Source organism: Topomyia yanbarensis, chromosome 2 (genome assembly GCF_030247195.1).
Source record: "Topomyia yanbarensis strain Yona2022 chromosome 2, ASM3024719v1, whole genome shotgun sequence".
Classification (NCBI taxonomy): domain Eukaryota; kingdom Metazoa; phylum Arthropoda; class Insecta; order Diptera; family Culicidae; genus Topomyia; species Topomyia yanbarensis.
In genome coordinates this window covers 419,356,042-419,380,038 of record NC_080671.1, presented here as the reverse complement: position 1 = coordinate 419,380,038, position 23,997 = coordinate 419,356,042, and the positions used below count along the sequence as shown (strand labels likewise).

Below are 23,997 nucleotides of genomic sequence, written 5' to 3'. Positions count from 1 at the left end.
GCACTCACTAAATCAACAAAACTTCACAAATGCGAAAAAATACACCTAAATGCTCTACCACAACATTACACTATGCGGTGAATGTGAAGAATATATGATATATTTTGTGCTACGAACATAAGAAATAAAGTAGAGCCTATTTAGCTTTATGAATGTTTTCGAAACCAGCATAGCGTAAAATCCAACCACAACCTTTATTTGTAATTTGCTCCATGTTTCGCTATTTTCCCCGTTTTTACATGGATTTTTTAAAATTTTGTTAAAATTTCGTTGATCAATTTGTTTCAGCACTTTACAAAGCACTGTTTTTGGGCAACTTAGTGGAATGTTATATTAAACACTTTTCTTTTTTCGCATATTGATACAAACACTGATGAAGGCATATTGATACAAACACTAATGAAGGCTGCAAGTTGTGGTATATATGCAATTTCATCATTCTTCTTTTTTATCTATTTCCATTGTTATCATATTTTTATTTTATCCTGCTTTTCACGCTGTTTATTTTTGCATTTTTATCCATACCACTTACCTTAATTTATAGTCATTGTTGAGTTTTTACATTTTATTTGCAATTTTTCCATTCTATTTTATTTTTTCTGTTGTTTCATATTTTAATACCCTGCTTTTCCATTTGTTTCTTTTGTCATTCCATCAAACTTTTAAAATTAGTCTATTAGTTCCATTCATTCTTATCATTCCCTTTTTCTATTTTCTTTTTCCTCTATATATTTTTGCATTTGTCCTATTTTAAATTCATTCCAAAATGTCTCATTGTCCCTTTATCTACATTTCTCGTATTTTGGTACATGTTTTCTAGTTTTTGGCTTTCCGTTTTCCGTAGTTTTATTTTTTCTCATTGCTAATTTATTACAATTTTTTTTATTTTTTACACATGTTCCTTAATCTTTCATTTTGTTCATTTTTGTTATTCTTCATTTTTCCATATAACCTATTTTGAAAGTGCTTTTTTCTGTTGGCCAAAAGGTTTGTTTTTTCATTTTTTTTTATTTTTACAGAAAACATTAGATTTATTTTTTGCCATTATGCGCATTTTTTCTTCGTTTTACATTTAGGCTGTTGTTTGAATTTCTGTCAAGTTTCATTTCTAATGTTGTTTTCCATTCTTTAAATAATCTAATCTATTTTTTTAAATTTTTTCTTGGATTTTTTTCAATTTTGTGTGGTGCTATAGTATACCGTTTTAGTTTTATACTATTTTTTGTTTTCCATTTTGTCCGTTTTTGTTCAATTCATTTTTTTTAACTTCTTCATGTTTATTTTATTTTTGTCTTTTATATCTATTCCTCTACTTTTATGCATTCTTAACGCTTTATTCACTTTTTCTATCGCTTTAAATATTTCTTGTTTTTAATGTTGAATATATTTTATTATTTTCGAGCTTTTCAGTTTTATGCATTTTTATTTTATATCAATGTTCGTATTTTTTTTTTAGTTGCTTTTTTTTCATTTTCATTGGTTTTCAAAAATTTTCAACATCTGCCGATTTTTTATAATTTTTACCATTTGTTCAACAATGTTCGACTTCTTTAATCTTTGCAATTTGATTGTCTAGTTTCCTGTCTTCTTTTATCGATTCTTACAGGTTTTGTTTTGGTTTTTTTCGATTATATATTTTTTGACAATTGACTTTAATTTGTTTAGGTGGTTGATTTTGCGATTTTTAGTTTTTCTGTACACACTTTCAATATAAAGTTTTCCCTTTATTTTGTTTTTTGTACAATTGAACAAAAATTGAACCTTAGAATTTTTTTTGTTTGGGTAATGTTTATAATTTTTGCAATTATGTACTACATTTTTAATCTTTCCATTTCTTTACTTTTACTAATACTATTGACGAAAAATTCCTCTTCAAAGTCACCAAAACTTACGAAGACGTATTCAAAATACTATAGAGTATTAACAGCCCTCCGTTTTTACCCTCATTGGCACTACAAACAACTAGAGCAAAAAACTGGTACATAACAATGTAATTTCAGTGTTATATAGGTACATAATATCAGTAAGTACAATGGATTTCAAACTTTACCTTTGTGATGCACGGGCAATATACAGTAGTGGGGGCCCGTACGTTGGACCCCCGGGCCCGTATTTTCTATCTACGGCCCTGCGTTTTCGAATATATTGAATACGGTGTAAGTACAACAAATACATTGATACCAGATCCCTGACTATTGTTTCGCTAGCAATGGACATTGTTTCTATACTTACTTCGGTCTCTCCTAGTTACGCTTCCAAAGCAAAACTCAAATTTATAGCCCCCCTATACATATTGCTCATCATCAATTGCGCGTTCAGTGACTCGCTTCCGGATCATCCATATCCCTAGAGTCAATGAAAATGGGAATTATGCATGCATAGTTAGATTTCAATTTTAGACAGTTGAATAAAATATAAGCTATGGATTACGGAATGCACCCGTCCGAATGAATACAATAGATACTGGCAGATGATGATGCTGCGATGTTAGAAACCGATGTTGCACACATTAGCACACCGCGCCCCATCATCATCAGCTGTCGTGGACGCGACCGGACCAACAGAACCATTTCGTCGTTTCTATCGTATGGTGGCTTTACGGTGCAAATCTCGTCTAGATTGGTTCCGCCCAATTAATTAATTATCACCAACTGCTACCGTAGGGGATGCATGCTGACCGGTTCGCTTCCGTCGATGACCTGCCCCGGTCATATGTTGGCATGTGGGGTGGCCTACCGGTCGTACAGTCGCTCACCCCTTGGTCTGTGATTTGCGAACGAGCCCAGCTCAGTCAGTCAATCGGCTGACAGTGTGATTAATTTTGAATAAACTAATTTGTAACGAGTGCCGTTAGCTCGCCGGCTGCTTTCGGTTCGTTGATTTTTGATCCTGCTCCGATCGGATCGGTTAATTGGTTCGCTGGGGGGATGGGTGCTGTGACTGACTGATGCGAGTTTAATGGAATCCCTGAACTCCGGTCGATTATCAGCCTGGATGTGAATTTTCAACGAGGGTGAAGGTGCGTACATTGCGAGTTGACATATCGGATGTGGGTGCTAACATGAGCAGTTGGCGTGCAGTGAACTATTTCGGTCTCTAGGAGAATGTTTACCAAATTTTGATAACTTTTTGTACAAAAACTTCTGAAGAGATCTTGAAAGAGTGCAAAATTACAAGTTTATCATATCAAACCGCTGCGTTGTATGAAATAACAAAATCGAAAAACTTTATATGTATAACAAGTCAATAAAAGATTTAAAAAACATTTTTAGGCCACTTTATCTGACCAACAAACCAACAAAGCTAGCCGAATGGCTCAGTAGAAATAGAAGAGCATCGACCGATGTTGAATCAATATATGCATTTATGCCAACTTTTGGCCAGATTTGACCGTCTGAATAAAATCGACCGTCCGACAAATTGAAATTAATCGCCCAACTTTGCCACCACAATGGGAACCTCCGACAAGCTGCAAATGCCTCCAACCATTTCATTCATCGTGCCGAGAATCAAGAGTATCATCGAAATTTGAATTCGCTCGGTTGGCTTTGTGGTTTTCCCGTTGCGTTCGTTCGGTGTTTATCAAATGCGGAGATGGGACCCGGTTATGTAAAGTGCCAACAGATTGATTGTACGATCATCCGGTTGCCGGTCGAGTGGTCACACGGTTGGGAGATATTCGATGAAATATACCAGAATAGGTGGATTGAATAGTCCGTACCTGAAAGCTTATAGTTTGTAGATAACTGGGTTGAATTGATACCTCGATGTGTATGCTTTTGTCGATGTTTCCGCGTTTAGTACAAAGTGCTGTCAGAACAGGTCAATCTGATAAATCAGGTGTTTTCCTTGAAAATATATTTTCCAAACTGATCTGAATCAAGCCTGTACATTTTTTTACTAAATTATTCATTCAATTTATATACCTTTGAAGTCTGTGGAATTCAGTGTTTCTTTCGTGATATTTTACATGTTTCACGAAATAAATATATAAATAACTATATAAATCAACTAACGTGTATCGAATAAATTATGTTTTCATGTCTTTGTAGAAAAACCTGTTTTAATCCACCTAGCGGTGCAATTGTGCCTTTCTCATTTCTCTAAACTATGGCACGGAGGCTGTTCATGTTCAACATAATTGTGGAAATGTCCATTACATTCTTAGTACACTTTGCACTTATACACAATGGCATGCCAGCCACGAACTTGATGAGCTACGTGTCGACGGTGAAACACTTGAAACAAAAAAATATCATACTCCATTAGTCTAATCAGCATTAGATCAATGTTATCTGCTTGCTAACTCATTTTGTCATGCGGGGATGGGTATGTGAGGAGGGCGAAAGTCCCATGAACGAACGACTCCCCAGCTTAAATTGGTATGCTTTGTAATATAGTGGTGGTTTAAAGATGATGGGGTTGAAAGGGAGGGGTATGAGGTGGTGGTCTGAGGGGTGATTTAAAGAGATTTTTAAAGGAGGGGAGTGAACAGTAGAGGGGGATGTAACCCCTCTCCGTAAACCATCAACTACGCCCCTGTTAAAATCCAGAAACCTTATGCGAGTCGAAAAAAAAAATTGGCCGGGATTAGGTTGACGTTTTTCAGAGTGATTGCATAACCTTTCTATATGAGAAAGGCAAAAATGTGCAAAATCCAAAAAAGTGAATCTTCGTCAAATTTTTTTCGTGTTTGCATCAAATCTCGACGTTTTATGCACCTTGAATACATTTAGCATCAAAAATAAAAATTCTATTTTTAATTTTTCCTATAGTTTTTATGAGAAATTTCTGTGTGGCCCCACTCTGAAACCCGTAATTCCGGAACCAGAATTCCGATCGATCCAAAACTCAATAGCAGCCGATGGGAAGTTTGCACCTTTCATTTGAGACTAAGTTTGGGCAAATCGGTCCAGCCATCTCTGAGAAAAATGAGTGACATTATTTGACACATACGCACATACATACACACACACACACATACACACACATACACACACATATATACACACATACACACACACATACAGACTTTTTCCGATCTCGACGAACTGAGTCGAATGGGATATGACACTCGGCCCTCCGGGCCGGGATTAGGTTGACGTTTTTCAGAGTGATTGCATAACCTTTCTATATGAGAAAGGCAAAAAATGTGAAAATAGTGGAAATTCATGGAGTTACTTCTGAGTATAAGAGTCAGGGGAGGGAGGGTGGACAAAGATGGCAGGGGGAGAAAATTATATCAGTTTCAGGCATCGGAATATCAACGAATATCCATCGGGTGGCCTTCATCAGGAAGAATCATGTACTGAGACGACGGATGGTGCTCCTGAAGATGGCAGGAGTTTCTCCAGACGATTTCGTAGTACGGCTCAGATGTGGATCGGCTACATTTAGAGTTGTGCGTGTGATGTTCGTGCCGTAGGTCCCGTGTTTGTTGGCTCATTGGACAGAGATCTTTTGTGTCACCTTGGAGTCGCATCAAACCATCGTGGGTGTATGGTACAGGTGAAAGAGTGCGCTTCTGAGAATGATAAGGAAAATAAGAAGGGGCAGTTAAATTTGTATATTGATGGTTTTTACGAAGGTGTATTTAAGGGGCATATAGAGGAGGTCGCGGCTTGCCAGCCCATCTCGAACCGGGACGTTGGTTGGTCTTCCTCGAGCCCGCAGGGTATCCATTAGCCGAGATCTGGCGGATTTGTACTCGGTGTACGCCCAGACAATGTGCTCGATGTTGCGATAGCCGTAGCTACAAGCGCAGATACCACTCTCCACGAGCCCAATACGCCGGAGATGTGCATCCAGCGTGTAATGGTTTGCCATGAGTCGGGACATCACACGAATGAAGTCACGACCCACATCCATCCCCTTGAACCAAGGTTTCGTCGATACCTTGGGGACTAAGTTTGCCAACTTTCGAGGGTTCTCTGATGAGTAATACTGAAAAATTCGCTGAAGCAAATTGGTCTTTCATAAACGACACCTTCTAGGGCACCCACCTTAGCTAAGGAGTCCGCCTTCTCATTGCCCGGGATGGAGCAATGAGAAGGGACCCACACTAAGGTAATCTGGAAAGATTTGTCAGATATAGCACTCGATAGCTCCCGTGTTTTCCCCAAAAAATACGAGGAGTGCTTTCCATGTTTCATCGAGCGAATAGCGTCAATGGAACTGAGGCTATCCGAAACGATGAAGTAATGGTTTGCGGGTAATGTTTCAATGACTCCAAGGGTATACTGACTGGCAGCTAGTTCTGCGGCGTAAACTGAAGCAGGGTCACTGAGTTTGTAGGAGGCGGTGAACTTTTGATTGAAAATACCGAAGCCAGTGGACCTTTCGAGGTTCGATCCGTCAGTATAAAACATCTTAGAACAGTCGACTTCTCGGAATTTATTATAAAAAATGTTTGGAACCACTTGTGGGCGTATGTGGTCCGGAATTCCACTAATCTCGTCTTTCATGGATGTGTCGAAGAAAACAGTAGATTCAGAAGTATTTATGAAATGCACACGGTTGGGATTGTAAGAAGAAGGGTTAATATTCTGCGCCATGTAGTCAAAGTACAGGGACATGAAACGGGTCTGAGAATTGAGCTCAACAAGCCTTTCGAAATTTTCAATCACGACCGGGTTCAAGATATCGCATCGAATGAGCAATCGATATGAGAGTTCCCAAAATCGATTTTTCAACGGGAGAACGCCCGACAGCACTTCGAGACTCATCGTATGGGTCGACTGCATGCACCCTAAGGCGATACGCAAACAACGATACTGAATTCTTTCGAGTTTGATGAAATGTATGTTCGCGGCGGAGCGAAAGCAGAAGCATCCGTATTCCATTACCGACAGTATCGTTGTTTGATACAACCTAATTAGGTCTCCTGGGTGGGCACCCCACCATGTTCCGGTTATTGTACGAAGAAAGTTGATCCTTTGTTGGCACTTCTGTTTCAGATATCTAATGTGGCATACCCAAGTACCTTTCGAGTCGAACCAGACCCCTAGATATTTTATTGTGAAGACCTGAGCTATAGTTTGACCCATTAATATAAGCTGTAGTTGTGCTGGGTCACGCTTCTTAGAAAATACAATTAGCTCAGTTTTCTCCGTGGAGAATTCGATACCCAGCTTAATAGCCCAGCCAGACAAATTGTCCAAGGTTTTCTGTAATGGTTATTGTAGATCAACAGCTTTGAGTCCCGTAACAGAAACACGCCGTCGTCTGCAAGTTGCCTTGACGTGCACAGACATTCATCAATGTCATTGACATAGAAATTGTATAACAGGGGGCTTAGACATGAGCCTTGGGGAAGGCCCATGTAGCTAAATCGTGATATCGATAAGTCACCATGCGAAAAATGCATGTGCTTTTCCGACAACAAGTTTTGTAAACAGTGGTTTAAAGTCGCTGAAAGACCATGCTGGTGCAGCTTCTCTGAGAGAATGTTGATCGAAACTGAATCAAAAGCCCCCTTAATATCTAGGAACACTGATGCCATCTGATCTTTGCTAGCATAGGCCATTTGAATTTTGGTTGAGAGCAACGCAAGACAATCGTTCGTCCCTTTGGTTTTGCGAAAGCCAAATTGTGTATCTGACAGTAAGCCATTTGCTTCGACCCAATTGTCGAGACAGAATAGGATTATTTTCTCGAACAGCTTTCGGATACAAGACAGCATTGCGATCGGATGATACGAATTGTGGTCGGAGGCTGGTTTTCCTGGTTTATGGGATGGCGACGACCTTCACTTGTCTCCAATCGTGTGGGACGATGTTAGCCTCGAGAAACTTATTAAATAAGTTCAACAAGCGTCTCTTGGCAGAGTTTGGCAGATTCTTCAACAAGTTGAAGTTGATTCTGTCTGGCCCTGGAGCCCTATTGTTACACGACAAGAGAGCATGTGAGAACTCCACCATCGAAGAAGGTGTATCGCTCGCGCTATCGTGAGGTGACGCTGCGCGGTAGATCTTCTGCGCCGGGGCGGAATCCGGTCAAACCTTCTTGGCGAAATCGAATATTCAACAGTTTGAATATTCTGCACTCTTGTTAGTACTGTTTCGGTTTCGCAAACGCCGGGTAGTTCCCCAAAGAGTGCTGATCGATGTTTCTTTCGTTAGTCCGTCAACGAACCGGCGCCAGTAACTATGTTTTTTGGCTTTTATCAAACTCTTTCGTTTCTAACGTTGCATATTGTCGATAGCTAGCGGGTAACCCGTCATCCGGGAAGGTCTTATACGCGGCGGCCTTCTCCGCTTAAACGTCTGAGCACTCTTTGTTCCACCACGGATTAGGAGAACGTTTTTGTATGTTCGCGCCGGGTACTGGCTTAGTCTGAGCTTGATTCACGCTGTCGAGAATCAAAATCACGTCAGCGTACAAACGTTAGAGCCCCTCGCGATTTTCCACGCAACCTATGCCAACGATTTCGCAAACATGATTACACCCTGGTGATAAGGTGGACGTCTTAGCACTCATAAACTTACCAACGCGATCTCAAGCGTAAACCTACAAACTCCCGCGCTCGCGCCATCATGAATCGAGATCGTCCGGAAGTCTCTATCCTCTATTAAGAAAAAAATAATTCCCATATCCACTACCGTTCCATGGCGACATGACCGGGAAGTGTAGTGTTATGGGGAACTCACTCCGGGTCAGAATGTGATCCGTATACCGAAAACTAAATATCAGAATGACGGTTCGCGAATATGTGAATGGCCGCAGGGTTTCAAAATCGAATTTACACACGCGATCATCTACGCACACCTATGCCCGTGATCGAGCAAACTTGATAACACTACGGTAATTACGTGAACGTTTTAGTACTTACCAAGTTACCAACGCGGTCTCAAACGCGAACCTGCAAACGCCCGAGATCATGAATCGGTCACGTCCGGAAATCTTTACTCTTCATTCTAGCAACTTGGGTCCATACATCCAGTTGGACTAATCAAAAAATAAAGCTCATATCCACTAGACTACACGTTCTACTGCGACATGACTGGGAACTCTAGTGATATGGAAGAACCCACTTTCTTCTAGAATCTGAACCGCACGCGAAAAAATAATTATCAGATTCACGGTCCGCGCGCGATCATTCTAGAACACATGCGAATATACGAAAGGCACACGGTTCTAAAAGAGAATATATCCACGCGAAGTTACATACACGTTAGCACACGCGACATACAAACGCACACACGATCGAACACGTTAACGTACAAATGCTCGATCCCTTCGCGATGATACACGCGATCACGAAGCCCCTACGCCCGCATATACCTGAACCGTACAATAAATATCACATTCAGAATCACGGCCCGCTACAATTGGCCTAAAGCAGTGTTTTAGTGGGCGCCATTCGCCTGTCTCGTCTGCAAATTGTAGTATGTGATTCTGACGGGGAGCCCTTCCGAGAACCTAGCTCTACAGCTCCAGTAGGACAACTCTCGAAAAAAAGCCTGTTGTAATTCTAGCTCCACACATCCAATAAAAGAAGCTGGAAGCTTTCAAAAAAATCTTAGAAGGTTGGAGAAAAACCGGGATATAGACTTATAAAATAATATTATTATTAGCGTCACCAGTTATACTGAACACTAGAAATGAAGCACAAAATGGCTCAAGTTGACATGAAACGTCGAGAGAGTTGCATAAAATAGTAAAATTACAATATCAGCGTGGATTGCCCGTTCCAACTTTATCAGGTAGGCCACTTTACCTCTTCGTCAATTCTCGCTCCACAACCGGCAGCGGTATAAAGACCTTTGTTTCAACCAAAAAAACAGTACAACGCGAATCTATTTTTATTTTGTTCCTAAAGATTTTTCACGTTCAACAAGTTACATTTTATGAAAATTGATTGAAGAATAATAGAGATATATGCACGAGAAAATGATAAAATTTAATATGAATAACAAAAGGCCCTTCAACCCCAACTTCTTCTATTCGGACAAAGGTCAAAAAGGTTCCATTCGATTTCTGAGATTTTTTCACATTAGAAAAACTGCAAAATATGTATGATTTGCATCACGAAGCACAAACATTTTTCAAAATGGTGTATTTTGGGGCCAAAATGACCCAGTACCTTACTTTCCCTTATTTTTCTAGACACAGAAATATCTCCCTTCAAATACTAAGGTTAATGCCTTTAAAAAGAGGTATAAATTGTAATTTTCTGATTGCTACTTTAAAAATTGTAGCATTTAATATATTTTTCCTCCATATTTTCCCATAGTACCTATTAATTTCAAAAATTTCAAGCGAAGGGAGGGCGGGAGTCTAGAATTGTCCAAATGATGTGAAATTTGGCATCTGAGCTTACTTTGACATTTGTCACAATATGAGAGGGGGGGGGGGGCTTTGAGAATTCAATAAAAAATAAAATTACAATGCCCTACTGTAGGTCACTAGATGCGCAAACTACGAACAAAGATCAAGCTCGAACATCCATCACATGGCAACGCTATTATTATAATAACTTTTATTGGTGAAATGCATTAGAGGTAGCTCATACTAGGAAATTAATATGATGTTAGAATAGTTCTGTTAACAGCACGAATATAAAAAAATCTACGATTATCAAACATCCAGTAGCTTCAGCTTGTGTGACCTCCCTGGGTTCCAACTCCGTTATTAATCGGTACTAGCTGAAATTGCACAGAAAATCAGTAGATGGTATTATCGGGGAGAAACAAATCATTATGCAATGCACAACTCCAAGTTGTTAATTGATCAACACCAATTGGAAAATTCTTTGAGAAACTCAACATAGTGGTTAGGTATTTTTTGTGTAGAATGTGTATGCCAAGTTTGAAATAAATCAGTTAAGAAGTTTTTGAATGGCGAGTCACACCGCAAACCGTGTTTTTCCAGAGACGTTCCACAAAAAGCTTCGTCTCCAAGTCACTTGTCGATATTTTTGCATAGAATATTATTGAAATGATGCAGTATAATGTACAAAAGTTTTGATTAATGCGCTTAACCATAAATTTATACAAAAATTCGCAAAGAAAGTGTTTCATTTTTCACGCTGAAACCCTTACTCCCTCCTTAAGTCCAATTGCAGCGGGCTGTGATTGTGAATGTGATATTTATTGCACAGTTCAGATATGTGCGGGCTTCGCGATCGCGTGTATCATAGCGAAGGGCTCGAGCGTTTGTGCGTTAACGTGTTCTATGGCATGGGAGGTTTTAAGTCGCGTGTGCTACTGCTAGCGTGTATGTAACTTCGCGTGTTTAAGTTTTGTTTTATAACCGGATGTCCATTCTCATATCTGCGTGAATTTTTGAATGATCGCGCGTGGACCATGAATCCGATGTTTTATTTATAGTGTATGGTACAGATGCTAGAAGAGTTGTTATAATATTTCCGCATATCACCAAAATTCCGGGCATGTCGCACAGTGGCACGACGAGTGACAAAACCCCAAAAATCAACGTCTTGGAATTTTTTAGTAAATATTTATTTTATTTTTCTCTTGGTTTCAATAAAAGTATCTCAAAATTTTAAGGTAATCGGAGAAAAAATGAATTTTTAACATGTCGCTGAAGCAAGTGATGTCGGGGATTTCTGTTCAATTCAATTCATTCGAATTGTTTGTACTTTCGAACTTCAAATGGCGATATCTCAAGAACTACGTGGCCGATTGCGATAGTTTTGAGCTCTTTGGAAAGATAAATAAATATGATAAACTATAGATGTAAATTTTCGTGCAGAAATCAAAAAATTTTGCTCTGAATTAAGAAAAAGCTATTGAGAAATTGAATGTCATATCAGTAATTTATCTATTACGCCTTACAATTTTTGAGATGGTCTCCCATGGGTCACTTATCATGAATCTGACTCAAAATTTAGTGTAGTTTCAAGATATATATGGAGACGCCAAGTAGCTCAAAAATCTTCTTACAAATTAATTGCCTAAACAACATCATATTACTAAAAAATAGTGAGTTTTATTAATTTTGACAACCAATTCTGCTATACAATGTGATTAGCTACTATTATTAACGTGTATATCAACCCTTTAACGACCAATGCCTTGAAATGGGTTAACATAAAAATAGTCGGAAAAAATTATCCTGGAATTTCAAAACTGACAGCACAAATGAATTCAGCGACCCAAAATTAGTTAAAACCCCAATTTTTAGCCATATGAACCAATTTTCATAATTTTATCACAACTTTGTGTGGCGAGGTGCCACTGTGTGTCGCCACGGACGTGCTAACTAGTGATTATGAGCGTCATTTCTTTATTGATTCAATGGAAAGCATGGATTTCCATGGCTTGACCGATACATTACCGCGCGAACGTGGGCGTAGGTTCCCGCGTGAGACCGCATTTATAATTTTATTAGAGCTAAAACCTTTACTTCAACACTGGGGTGTTTTCATGTTTGCGAGACCGCGGGCTTTGGTGTGCGTGGATAATCGCGAGGGCCTTAAGCGTTTGTATTTTAACGAGCTGAATTCGAGAAGAGAGTGAGATTCCCCATATAACTAAAGTTCCCGGTTATGTCACCATGGATCGCGTTTTTTTAGTGAATATGAGCGTCATTTTTACGATTGGTCCAACTGTAGGCATGGACCTATGCTACTGGAGCCGAGGGTGAGGAATTTTCGGACGTGACCGATTCATGGTCGCGCGAACACATGTGTTTACAGGTCCGCGCTTGAGACCGCGATTATAAGTTTTGAAGGTTATAAGTGTTAAAACGTTTCAGGAATCAGAATATATTGGCTTAAATGGCACGTTCCCCGTATGCAGTCGACGATTTGTGTCTTGCCGTGTGTTTTCATCGTTTCCTGAACACAAGGAAAGGAGAAGGAGGTGTGAGGATGTAGAATTGGAAGGGTGGGAAAAATAACAGCACAAAAACAAAAACAAACAACAGGTAAGTTAATTTCACAAGTAATTCAACTCGCCTGCGAGTAAGCCTACAGCTATTTACTTAAGAATAGATAAGATAAGAAACTTTAGTATGTCTCTGAGTTTCAGTCGTCAAGCTGCAGTTGCACAGGATTCACAAAGATCACATGAAAAAGACTCGGCGCGCTGAATAGTTGCCATGTGATAATTGAGTTTGCAGTGGCCGGTTAAAGCCCTGATCAGCATGCCGTAGTGGAGCTTCGAAAAATGTAGGACATTTTTCGAAATCACTGGACACGGTTTGTTGGTCTAGAAACGCCTTTGTTTGGCGACACGTTTGTAGATTTCTCCAATAATTACGATGCTCGGATGAAGCCCAGGACCGTATTTTTCCCTTATCAAACTTGTCGAAATTGGCAGGGCGGGCTCAGGATCAACGAAGTCAATCGCTGAACCTGCCCTGGCCAATTTGTCAGCCCATTCATTTCCCAGTAATACCAGAGTGTCCGGGCACCCAGACAAGGTAGATAGTGTTGACAATGCTTAGCTCTTCGATTTGAGTTCGGCACGCGATCACTGGCTTGGACCGTGATTTGTCTTATCTAAGGGCCTTGATTGCGGCCTGACTATCGGAGCAGAAGTTTATAACTTTGCCGGACAAACTCGGTTGAAGGGCCGATTGTACCCCGCACAAAATCGCAAAGATTTCTGCTTGGAATACAATACAGTATCTACCTAGTGAGTGAGATTGTTCTAATCTCATTTCACGACAGTAGACACCAGCAGCAGCACGTGTCTGTCAGAGAACCGTCAGTGAAACAGAGCATTTGCGTTTGTTGTTGTCTTTCCATATAACTAGACAACCACTCCTCCTGTAGGTCAGCGCTTGAGCCGCGTTTTTAATTTTTGATGGTTATAAATGTTAAAACGTTTACTCAATCACCGAGGGGTTTGCGAGATCGCGAGCGTAGTGGTGTGTGGATGAAGCTCAAGCGTTTGTGTGTTAACGTGTTTGTCGCGTATACTAGCATGTATGTTACTTCGCATGGATAAATTGAATGATCGCGCGGGCGTGAATCTGATGCTTAATTTTCAGTGTGCGGTTTAAATACTAGAAGAGAGTCCCATTATATTACTATAGTTCCCAGTCATATCGCCATGGAACATGTTGTCATGTCATGTGAATATGGGTGTAATTTTTTTGATTGGTTCGTCTGAAGGCTAGGCTGCTAAGACAGAGAGTAGAGATTTCTAGAAGTGACCGATTCATGATCGCACCAGCGGTGGCTTAACCTGTGGAGTCACGTTTTGTATGTTTATAGGTCCTAAAATGTTCATTTTATTCCCGGGGTGGTTAAATGTTGGCGAGATCGCTGGCGTATGTGAGGATGATTGCAATTGCATGTTTGCGTTTGTGATCGGGTTTGTGTTATCGCGAAGGCCACGAGCGATTGTACGTTTGGAATGGGAGAAATCGTGAGTGCGGATGAAAGAATATGCAATTGATTGTATTAGAATGCATCCAATTTAAGATCTAATAATAAAAGGCAACAGAACACGCAGAATAAGGAATAAAAGGTGCAAAGAGATTAATTAGGAGTGTATAAATTGAGTAGTGGAAAAGCAAACTACCAGAAGTACAGCAAATATAGACTAATGAAGTAGAAGTAAAGAACACATGTAATATACAATCAAACTACTTCCACTCGGCAAAATGCCAACTAATGTTGTTTATTTACCACAAACGACAACTGCATTCTGTTAGAATTTTATCTTGCTATGCTGAGCGGGAATGGATTATTCACGTGCGTCGGTAAATCAACTGTACCTCAATTATCCTCTATTCTATCATATACGCCAGTTCTGCATCCATTCCCTGACCCAGCTGTCACAAATACTCAGACGAACATATACACAGCTAGACATACGACTAGTGCATAAGAATTGTACACTAGAACTACACACCTAGAAAAAATAGTGTAAATTTACGTCTCCTGACCCTGACATATACGAGCATCAAAAATGACTTAGTTTTACGTTTGATTTTAATTTTACATGACGTTTAATTTCGTAAATCATGTAATTTTACTCCACATACAGCGTTTGGTCTGAATGGTAGGAAGTGTAATTTTATGTTATTGCGCATGTAAAGTATATGTTTCATGTAAAATTAAACGGAACACGGTAATGTTCCGTCATTTTGTAAATTACGGTTTGTTGAATTGTGTCATGTTTGCATTTACGTCAACGATAAAATTCAGATTTTTTTGGTGTGTACAAATTAAAATTATATTACAAAACGACCACTAATAGGTTTCACACTTTTACATTTTTTTAATTATCCTGTGAACGATGACGAAGTCAACTGACCATTGTACGAAATGCCTTAACCTCACAAATTTGACAAGTGCTGGTCCTTTTGTTTACAGTTTGGACTTAACAAATTTTAGTTCCATTAATTACCAAGAAATTTTATCGCAAAACTACTTACCGATTCAGAGAACACTAGAAGCAATTGATAAAAAAAATAATTAGTTCACTTCACAGATCTTTCGTATAAATTTTCGCGCAGCAGGGAATAGCACAATTTAATTGTAAGGCGCTCTAGAGAACCTTTATGCTTCCAAAAACATGATTCCTTATATATTTCATATGCTTTATATTGAGAATACGAATAATCTGTAAGTTCAAATTGTAATCAATAGGACCACCACCTGTCACATTTAATGCATGACGTCACTGTGCAGTGACCAACTGACAAATTGACACCCCCACTGCTGTGGAATTTGGTCCCTCGGTCTGCGGGAATCGCCTATCGCAGGAGCCACGCACTGCACAACCTACACCGACAACAGTTGACTTACGAAAGAGGCAGAGTCTTGCGGTTGCCCGAGTTCGTTGAGTGAATGATGTATGTCGAGAGCGTGAGAGTATGTGTTCGTTCGTTTGCAGGAGATGAGAGTATGCAATGCGTTAGGGTGTACCCCATATTCCCCTTCTTCTTTAAAAAGGGTAAATCTCCGGGATTCAACAAAAGTCGAAAGTGTTCTCTTTGCATTTTTGGTTTAAGCTTTATTAGTTTGACAGTCTTTCTAAATTCTAATGGTAGGTGCAGTAAGTAAATTGTGTATTTACATTTCTAGATCCCACAAAATACGTTTCCGCTCTGGATTATGCTTTATTTGATTGCTGCGAACGAGAACGATTAAAGGAAAAAAGGATAAATGTTTTAGTCAGTTCGATGTACTGCAACATTTTTTATTGGTTTCATGTTTATATGGAGAGCTATTAATCATGAAAATGAAACTTCTATACCCGACCAAGAGACAACTTGTCCACGGAGTTGTTAAAATAGTCTGATATATAAACTTGAGACCAATAAAAGCGTAATTATTATCAAAACATATACGAATTACCTCCAGTGCCTCAGTGAGGTCTGTCAGCTTCCTCTGCCTCAACCAACCGCACGTAGTTTTCCAAATAAGCAGGGATTTTCTTTTCTCTGGATGGTCGCTGTTGAATTTCTTTTAGGTCGTCGTACGCATCTCGATTCGGCGTTCTCCATTCGTGAACTTTTTTTGTTTGGGACACGTGTCGTTTGAGCTGTTGCCCGTCGTTTCCTGTAAGTACGAGGTTTCCCTTCCTTTCCTCCGTAACAGTATATCGCTTCGGATCGAACCTGCTGTCTCCTTTCGTACGTGCTTGACGCTCAACAATCACAGTATCTCCTGGTAGTATTTTGCAGATCCGAGCGCCACGTCGTCGATCTTCGCTCAGTTTTCCACTTAACTTAGCCTTTTGGTCTCTTGCGTTGATAATATCATCGTTATGGTGTGTCTTTCCCGGGTTTATTAGAGGTAGTTCCCGTCTTATTTTTCGTCCATACATCATTTCCTCTGGGGGGACTTTAGTGATTGAATGGCAGGCTGAATTATGAGATCTAATCGCTGATTGCAGTTCATCTTCATAGCTTTTACCAAGTGATGCGGCTATAGACATTGCTTTATTAATCAATTTCATGCAGTTTTCTACCAGACCATTTTGTTGCGGGAACAGGGGGGTAGAGAAAATGTTCTTTATTCCACGCTCGTAGCAATATCTACTGAATTCTTCGCCATTGAAAGGTGGGCCATTGTCCGTTTTAATAGTTGCTGGAAACCCTTCCTTATGGAAGATATCTTCTAATATTTTGCGAGTGCTATCGAAGTTGGTTGTCTTCACAGGGCGAGCGATAACGAACCTTGAGCGATAATCCACTACAACTAGCACATGGATTCCCCCGAATCTAGCATATGGTCCATTGAAATCCAAAGCTATCGTTTCCCAGATTGTTCTGGGAGCCATAATGCGTTCCATTGGTGGGACTCTCTCTGGTCTTCCATTCGTAGCGCAAACCTCGCAGGATTTTACCCAGTCTTCTGCATCCTTGGGTAATCCTGGCCACCAAACCCGTTCTCGAAGGATGCTCTTAAGTTTCGCTGACATCGGGTGGCCCTTATGAGCTATTTCCAAGGTTTCTCGTTGCAGTGCTTTTGGAATTACAGCACACCCTTGTTTGACGAGGATACCATTCTTTACGTAAAGTTGATCTGCGACCATCTCGAATCGACGCAACTGCGTGGGCCAATCTCCAGATTCTATTGCTGTCATAACTTGGGATAGTGTAGCGTCCTCTGAAGTCGCCTGTTTTATATGTTCTTCAGTCAAGAACCCAGCTTTATTAGCTTCTATTTTTGCAATCTCCCAGGGGCTTTCCGCTTCGTCGAATGCTTCGTCTTTGCCAGCGTAAAGTCGAGATGAGGGATCAGCTATATTGAATTTATCTTCTACATACTCTACCGTGTAGCTGTATGGGCTGAGCCTCAGAGCCCAACCGTCAGCTCGAGTGAGAGCTCTTTTCGAAGTTTCTCGGGAGCGATTCAATATGAATGCAACCCCTTTCGCGTCTGTTCGGAGCGTAAAGTGCCGCCCAAGTAGATAGTAAGAAAAATATTCTACCGCCCAAACGGCGCCTAATGCCTCTCGTTGATTTTGGGGATATCTTTTCTCTGTAGCTGTTAACGCTTTAGAGGCGAAGCTTATAACGCGAGGTGTCCTATGAATATTTTCTTGGATAAGAACAGCTCCTAGGGCGTTTGGAGATGCGTCCGTATAAACGATTGTATTGTCTGTTTCTGAGAAATACCCCAAAGCGGTTGTGCTTTTGATTATCTTTTGCTTAGTAGCCTCAAAAGCGGTGGACTGGCGTGCACCCCATCTCCATGTTTTTGTTGTGGCGACCTCCCACAATGGACTCGTTACGTCTGCGAAATTGCTAATATATGGACTGACGAAGGAGGCTAATCCTAAAAAACTTCGAAGCTCGGAAGAAGTTGAAGGTTCACGGAATTTCTGGATGTGTTTAACCTTAGCTTCGTCAATATGGAATCCACGCTGATCGAGCTCATGGCCCAAGAACTTTATGTGGTCCTTGTCGAATTCACACTTTTCAATGTTCAGGGTTAGATTATTGGCTCTTAAAACCTGTAGTACTTTAGCCACAGTTTTCCGTAGTTCTTCGATAGTTTTTCCGAAAGTCAGGATATCGTCTATGTAGACGATGACGTTGTCTATGTCTTTTAGGATTCGGCTCATTTCTCTTTGAAAAATTTCAGGGGCGCAATTGACCCCGAACATTAGCCTTGTAAAGCGAAACATGCCATTTTCTGTAAGAAAAGTGGTTAGATCTCTAGATTCTTTCGCTAATTCCAAATGGTAGAACGCGCTTGTTAGGTCTAGCTTCGAAAAGTATTTCGCTCCGTGGAGTTTGGTTTTCATCTCTTGGATTAGAGGTAACCGATAGTATTCTCGCTTTATGGCTTTATTAGGAGCGCGCATGTTTACAACGAGGCGAAAATCATCTTTTCCCTTAGAAACAGCGGACATGCCGCTTATCCATTCAGGTGCGGAGGTAACCTTTTCTATAATGCCTCTTTTCTCCATTTCTTGCAGTCTTTGCTTCTTCCCTGTATGCGGCGGGTACATTATAATAGGCATTTTTCTCGGGTTGGACGGTTTCATCGATGCTGAATCTAACCCTTACGCCAGGCATTTTTGGGAAAACGGCGAGCTCCTCGGTTCTCGTAAAGCTATTGATCAATAACCCGACTTTTAAAAGTCCCATGTCACTAGCTGTCCCTCGACCAAGCAGGGATCGACGACCTCGTGGGACTACCAAGAATTCTGCAAGAATAGGAGGCTTACTAGCTCCCACTACCTCTATCTTTACTTTGAATACGCACTCAATCTTCATAGGCTGGTCAGTTGCGTATGCCCGCAATATTGAAGAGTCTGGCAGCTTGACTTCCCTAATCATTACCAGGCCTTCCCTAGCGTCTTGTTGTAACTGGTCCCAATCTTGGCCTCCGATTACATTGGCATCGGCTCCGGAGTCGATTAGAAATTCTATTGGGGTGGATGAGTCAAGTTTGCATTTTATTAGCACGTCCTTCATTGAGAGTGTGTTTATTTGCTGTGGATGAATTTGCAATATAGAATGTCATTTGTATATATCTTCAAATTTAATAAGGCGCTAAAGTGTTTGGTATTGTATTGAGAGTTTTCCTAAGTGTTTCTTCATTAAAACCCCTATTTATGTCTAGATTTAATAGTCATTCAGTTGGGTGCATTCTGATTCTCTGGTTTTATTTAAAAGGTGTTATTTTCGTCATAATGATTTTTTTTGACTGATCGACCGTTCCATGAGATGATTTCTAGGATTATGAGGAAGTTATGTTATTTTGGCTAGATGGGTACTATTACAGCAATCATTTACAAACATTTCACGTTTAGTGACTTCTTTTATGAACCAAGATAAGGAAACAATAAAAACAAGCCGAGGAGTGGGTGGGGAGCGGTCATTGTCACATCCATGCATGAGGCATAAAATACCCGTCGCAGGTTCAGCTAGGCTCAATTTTTATTGAGGATTATTGGGGCTTATTGGTGCTAGGCAATAGCTCACATGTTAGCACAATTAAAAAATACACAACCATTTTGGGATGAAGTTGTTCACAACAATAATACGGATATTTGTACGGATTACAAGATTTATTTTGTAATTTAGGCAATGAATTATGTATTTTTGGTTTCATTATTTTTTTCCCAACGTATAACATTCGATTAGAAATAAAAACGAGATAAGCTGCTTGTTAGAGTTCATAGGGGAATTTTTATCCAATTCCGAAAACAAAATACTAAGAATATTTTAAAAGAAAATCATACCTGGCTGTTATAATAATCGGTTTTCGATTCGCGGTTTTCCTCAGCCAAGTTAGTCTCTTTCATTCGACACGTGGCGACGAAATGACCGCGGGCACTGCATCGATGGCAATTTCGACTCTTTGCTGGGCATTCCTCTCCTTTATGTGCTGGTCGGTCGCACCTGGAACAGCGTCCCCGCTTTCCGAGTTTATGCCGGGGCTGCACGTGACTGCGGGATGGTTGAGGGTTATTGTTATAGTTACTGTTCCAGTTAGGTCTGTGGTTTGATGGTCTAGGTCGCCGTTGAATTTGTGGAGTGTTTCGTGTTCTTGCTACTGCTTGTATATTTATGTCAGAGTTAACGACAGGAATCGATTCTGCTTCGAACGCCTCGCTTCTTGTTGCGGATTGCACAACGAACGCCACATCATGGCCAAACGTACGCGCAGCCTTTGCGAGCTCGCGGTTAGTCATGCCCTTGAGCAGTTGAGACCGCACAAAACGTAATTGATCACTTGCGCTGTATCGGCAGAGTTGAACTTTCGCCATGAGGCGTGCATAGAAAGACATCGTTGATTCCCCGTTATCCTGCTTCATTTGGGAAAACGCCTCGTGCTCGGCGGCTGTGTCTGTCATGCTGTGGAAGTATTCGCTGATATTAGAGACCATTTTCCGGTAGCAATCGGGTTCATCGAGACTTGGTCGCAATCCGGCCGCTCGAACGATGGTTTGTAGATCGTCACCCATTGCCAGATACAGCAGTTTTGCCTGACGAACGGGATTCGTGATGTTGTTCAGAGAGATGGCAATCTGGAATTTTTCGATGAACTGACTGAATGCTTCCCACATGGCGGTCGCAACGATGTCCTTAGGGAAAACTGGGATACCTTCTAAGCGCACTGCTGATTGTCCTTCAGAAGTAGTGACAGTATCACTGATCCGGCCCCAAGAATCGCCCGCTGAGTTCGAAGTAGCACCACTATCACCCGATCTGGACGTAGTTCCGGCTTGCTCCCACGGCTTTTCGAGGATTACTTGGGCCAGATCCACGATTGCTTTCTGCAGCCCTGCAAACATTTCAACGGTGACGAAGGAAGGTTGTTCAACGGTCACGTTCGGTGCTCCTTTCGTGTTCCTTTCACCCTCTGGATCCAATTCCTTCTCTGGATCCGTCTCATCATCCAAAAGTGTTTCGACGTCGCTTACTAATTCCTCCGCCTCCTCGGTTGACGCAAGCATCCCCTCTGGGATTATTCGAACGTACCTTCCGGCTTCGTTGTCCATTACCCCTGACGAAGTCATATGGAAGTACACATTATCATTTATTTAAAGGATTCGATGGATCTAGTAGTACTCGTTGTTTTATAATTCGCATATAATACAAGGTACTAAAACCTGTTAGTACATATCCCGGTATGCCCACCAAGAATGAAAAAAAAAACTCGAGTGAAACTAGATGACAGCAAAAGATCTGTGACCAAAACAATATGGCTGTCCCAGCTCATTCAACGAGAGAAAGAAATAAGAAAAAAAAACCCAATCCGGGCCGAGACCTCTCATTCAGCGTTCGTCCCGAAACGCTTTCTGTATAGAGAAAGAATCTAGTCATTGGTCATTTGCGTCTCTTTCTAATTACAAGCACAATGCGTCCCACACTTGCTATTTTTAGCATACATCCCGTCATGCTGTTAGCTTGCACACGTCCCGATATGCAACTCGAGTAGCCAGAACTCTTAGCATACGTCCCGATACGCCGATATATACATATTTTTTTCTTTGCACCCGTCCCGATGTGCAACACAAACAAAGGAATCGAGATGGTCTCTCGCCACTGCATATCCAAATGCATTCATTCATGCCGCTCCGTCCCGAAACGCTTAGGCTCAACTTAGAAGGAACTAGAAAAATGATGCGAACATTTCTCTAGAACGAAATAAAATGGCCGTCCCAGCTCATTTTCCCTTCGTTCCTAAAACAAAAACAAAAATGGCCGTCCCGGCTCATTTTTCTTTCTTCTCTGAAAGGAAACGAAGATGGCCGCACTATTTCCATGCTTTATTTTGCTTTTTTTTAATTTATTTTTCACTGAAAATCAACTTTTTCTGAGCGTCCCGCATCATTGTGATTTTCTTTTTAGGCGTCCGTCCCGGAAACGCTTTAAGAGTGGGTAAAAGAATCTATGTGCTAGCAAAAATGCCGCATAAGAGCTTACCTTTGCTCGTGCCTCTCCAGCAAATTAGCACTGATATTCTCACTAGTTTGTTTTATTCTTTTTTTTTTATTTTTCACTATTATACTATTTTACTGCGGTAGACGATTCCCACATGAAGCCAATAGTTCTTTTGAGCCTCTAAAATAAGGCATAAAAGAACGCTGGCAGGATCGCCATTGTGGAATTTGGTCCCTCGGTCTGCGGGAATCGCCTATCGCAGGAGCCACGCACTGCACAACCTACACCGACAACAGTTGACTTACGAAAGAGGCAGAGTCTTGCGGTTGCCCGAGTTCGTTGAGTGAATGATGTATGTCGAGAGCGTGAGAGTATGTGTTCGTTCGTTTGCAGGAGATGAGAGTATGCAATGCGTTAGGGTGTACCCCACAACTGCAAGCCGTGTCTACCAACACTGCCATAAATCTGTGGAACAATGTTTTCAAACACGGCTGATGTTGATATACGCGGTTATCAAACTTTGACAGTGTATGTTTACTATGGCGGTATTGCAGCTGGTGTTACACTTTTCTAGAAATTTTCGATATAAACGATTTTGTTAGATTTTGTCCGGGGAGTGGGTTTTACCCAATCTTACGCTAAAAGCAGATTGTGAACAGATTCCTGTACTCCTTTTCTGGAGTGGTACATGGCAAAGGAGTGCTAAAGCATCTTAATCCCCCGTGTGGCTAATTCAGAAAAAAACTGGGCTATCGTGAGGCAGGCATTTCGGTAGCATCCTGAGGAAGTGAAAGCAGAAATGAAGAAAACAATGGATTTACACACAAAAACAAGTTGGTCCAAACGATGCATAAGATTTTACGAATACTGATAAGAGGAAGGAATGATCAGTTGAATGGGTGATTTTTACGAACCTTTTCTTGTGACGCAATTTGATTCCGTGCACCGCTAGCAAATTGTATCAGAATTTAAGGCTCGTATAAAAATTTCTTAAATCTCAAATTGTATCAAAAAGTTGTGCTTTCTCAGACCGGAATCCAAATGTGATTTAAATATATCATGGAAAGTCTCAATGTACTTATGAAACTGTGAGACCATCATCGCTACTTAAGAAGTTGATTAGGTATATAAAATTTATTTAATTGAGTGAGTCTCCTTCCGCGTTTGTTGGATTAATCATTTAAATCATTCCTACTCGATCGAGACTGCGACAGTAATAGCTCCATTACGTCGCCACAATAAAAAAAACAGATCTGCATGTCGAGCCACTTGCCGCGAGACATGATTTATGGTCTGTCAACAAAGAATTAATCCCAATTACTTATTCATTCATTAGACAGCGATTACAATTGATAATCTCTGAAACGGTTTTCATTCGTTCCACCCACAGCACACCCGCCTACGATCACGCTCCGAATCCAGACAAGCAGTGGATCCTACGGGTGACACAACCGATGGCACCGATTCATCGCAAGTTTACTGATCTGCTGATGACGAAGCGACTTCAAACGTTGCAATCGGTCGACGTGGCCGTGGAACGGGTCTACCAGGAGCTGAAGAATCTGGGCGAACTGGACAACACGTACATCATCTACACTTCGGACCACGGCTACCACCTGGGTCAGTTTGGCCTAATCAAGGGCAAAAGTTTCCCGTTCGAGTTTGACGTTCGTGTTCCTTTTCTGATGCGAGGTCCCGGCATCGAACCGGCCAGTGTGT

At 40.9% G+C, this 23,997-nt stretch overlaps 1 protein-coding gene across 1 annotated transcript in view; it reads left to right on the top strand.

Moving 5' to 3' along the window:
• LOC131685215 (extracellular sulfatase SULF-1 homolog) overlaps positions 1-23,997 on the top strand; it is a 249,304-nt gene that overhangs the window by 207,412 nt on the left and 17,895 nt on the right. Inside the window, exon 5 of the mRNA XM_058968784.1 lies at positions 23,669-23,995. Coding sequence (XP_058824767.1) covers positions 23,669-23,995 — 327 coding nt within the window. The remainder of the gene's footprint in view (positions 1-23,668; positions 23,996-23,997) is intronic.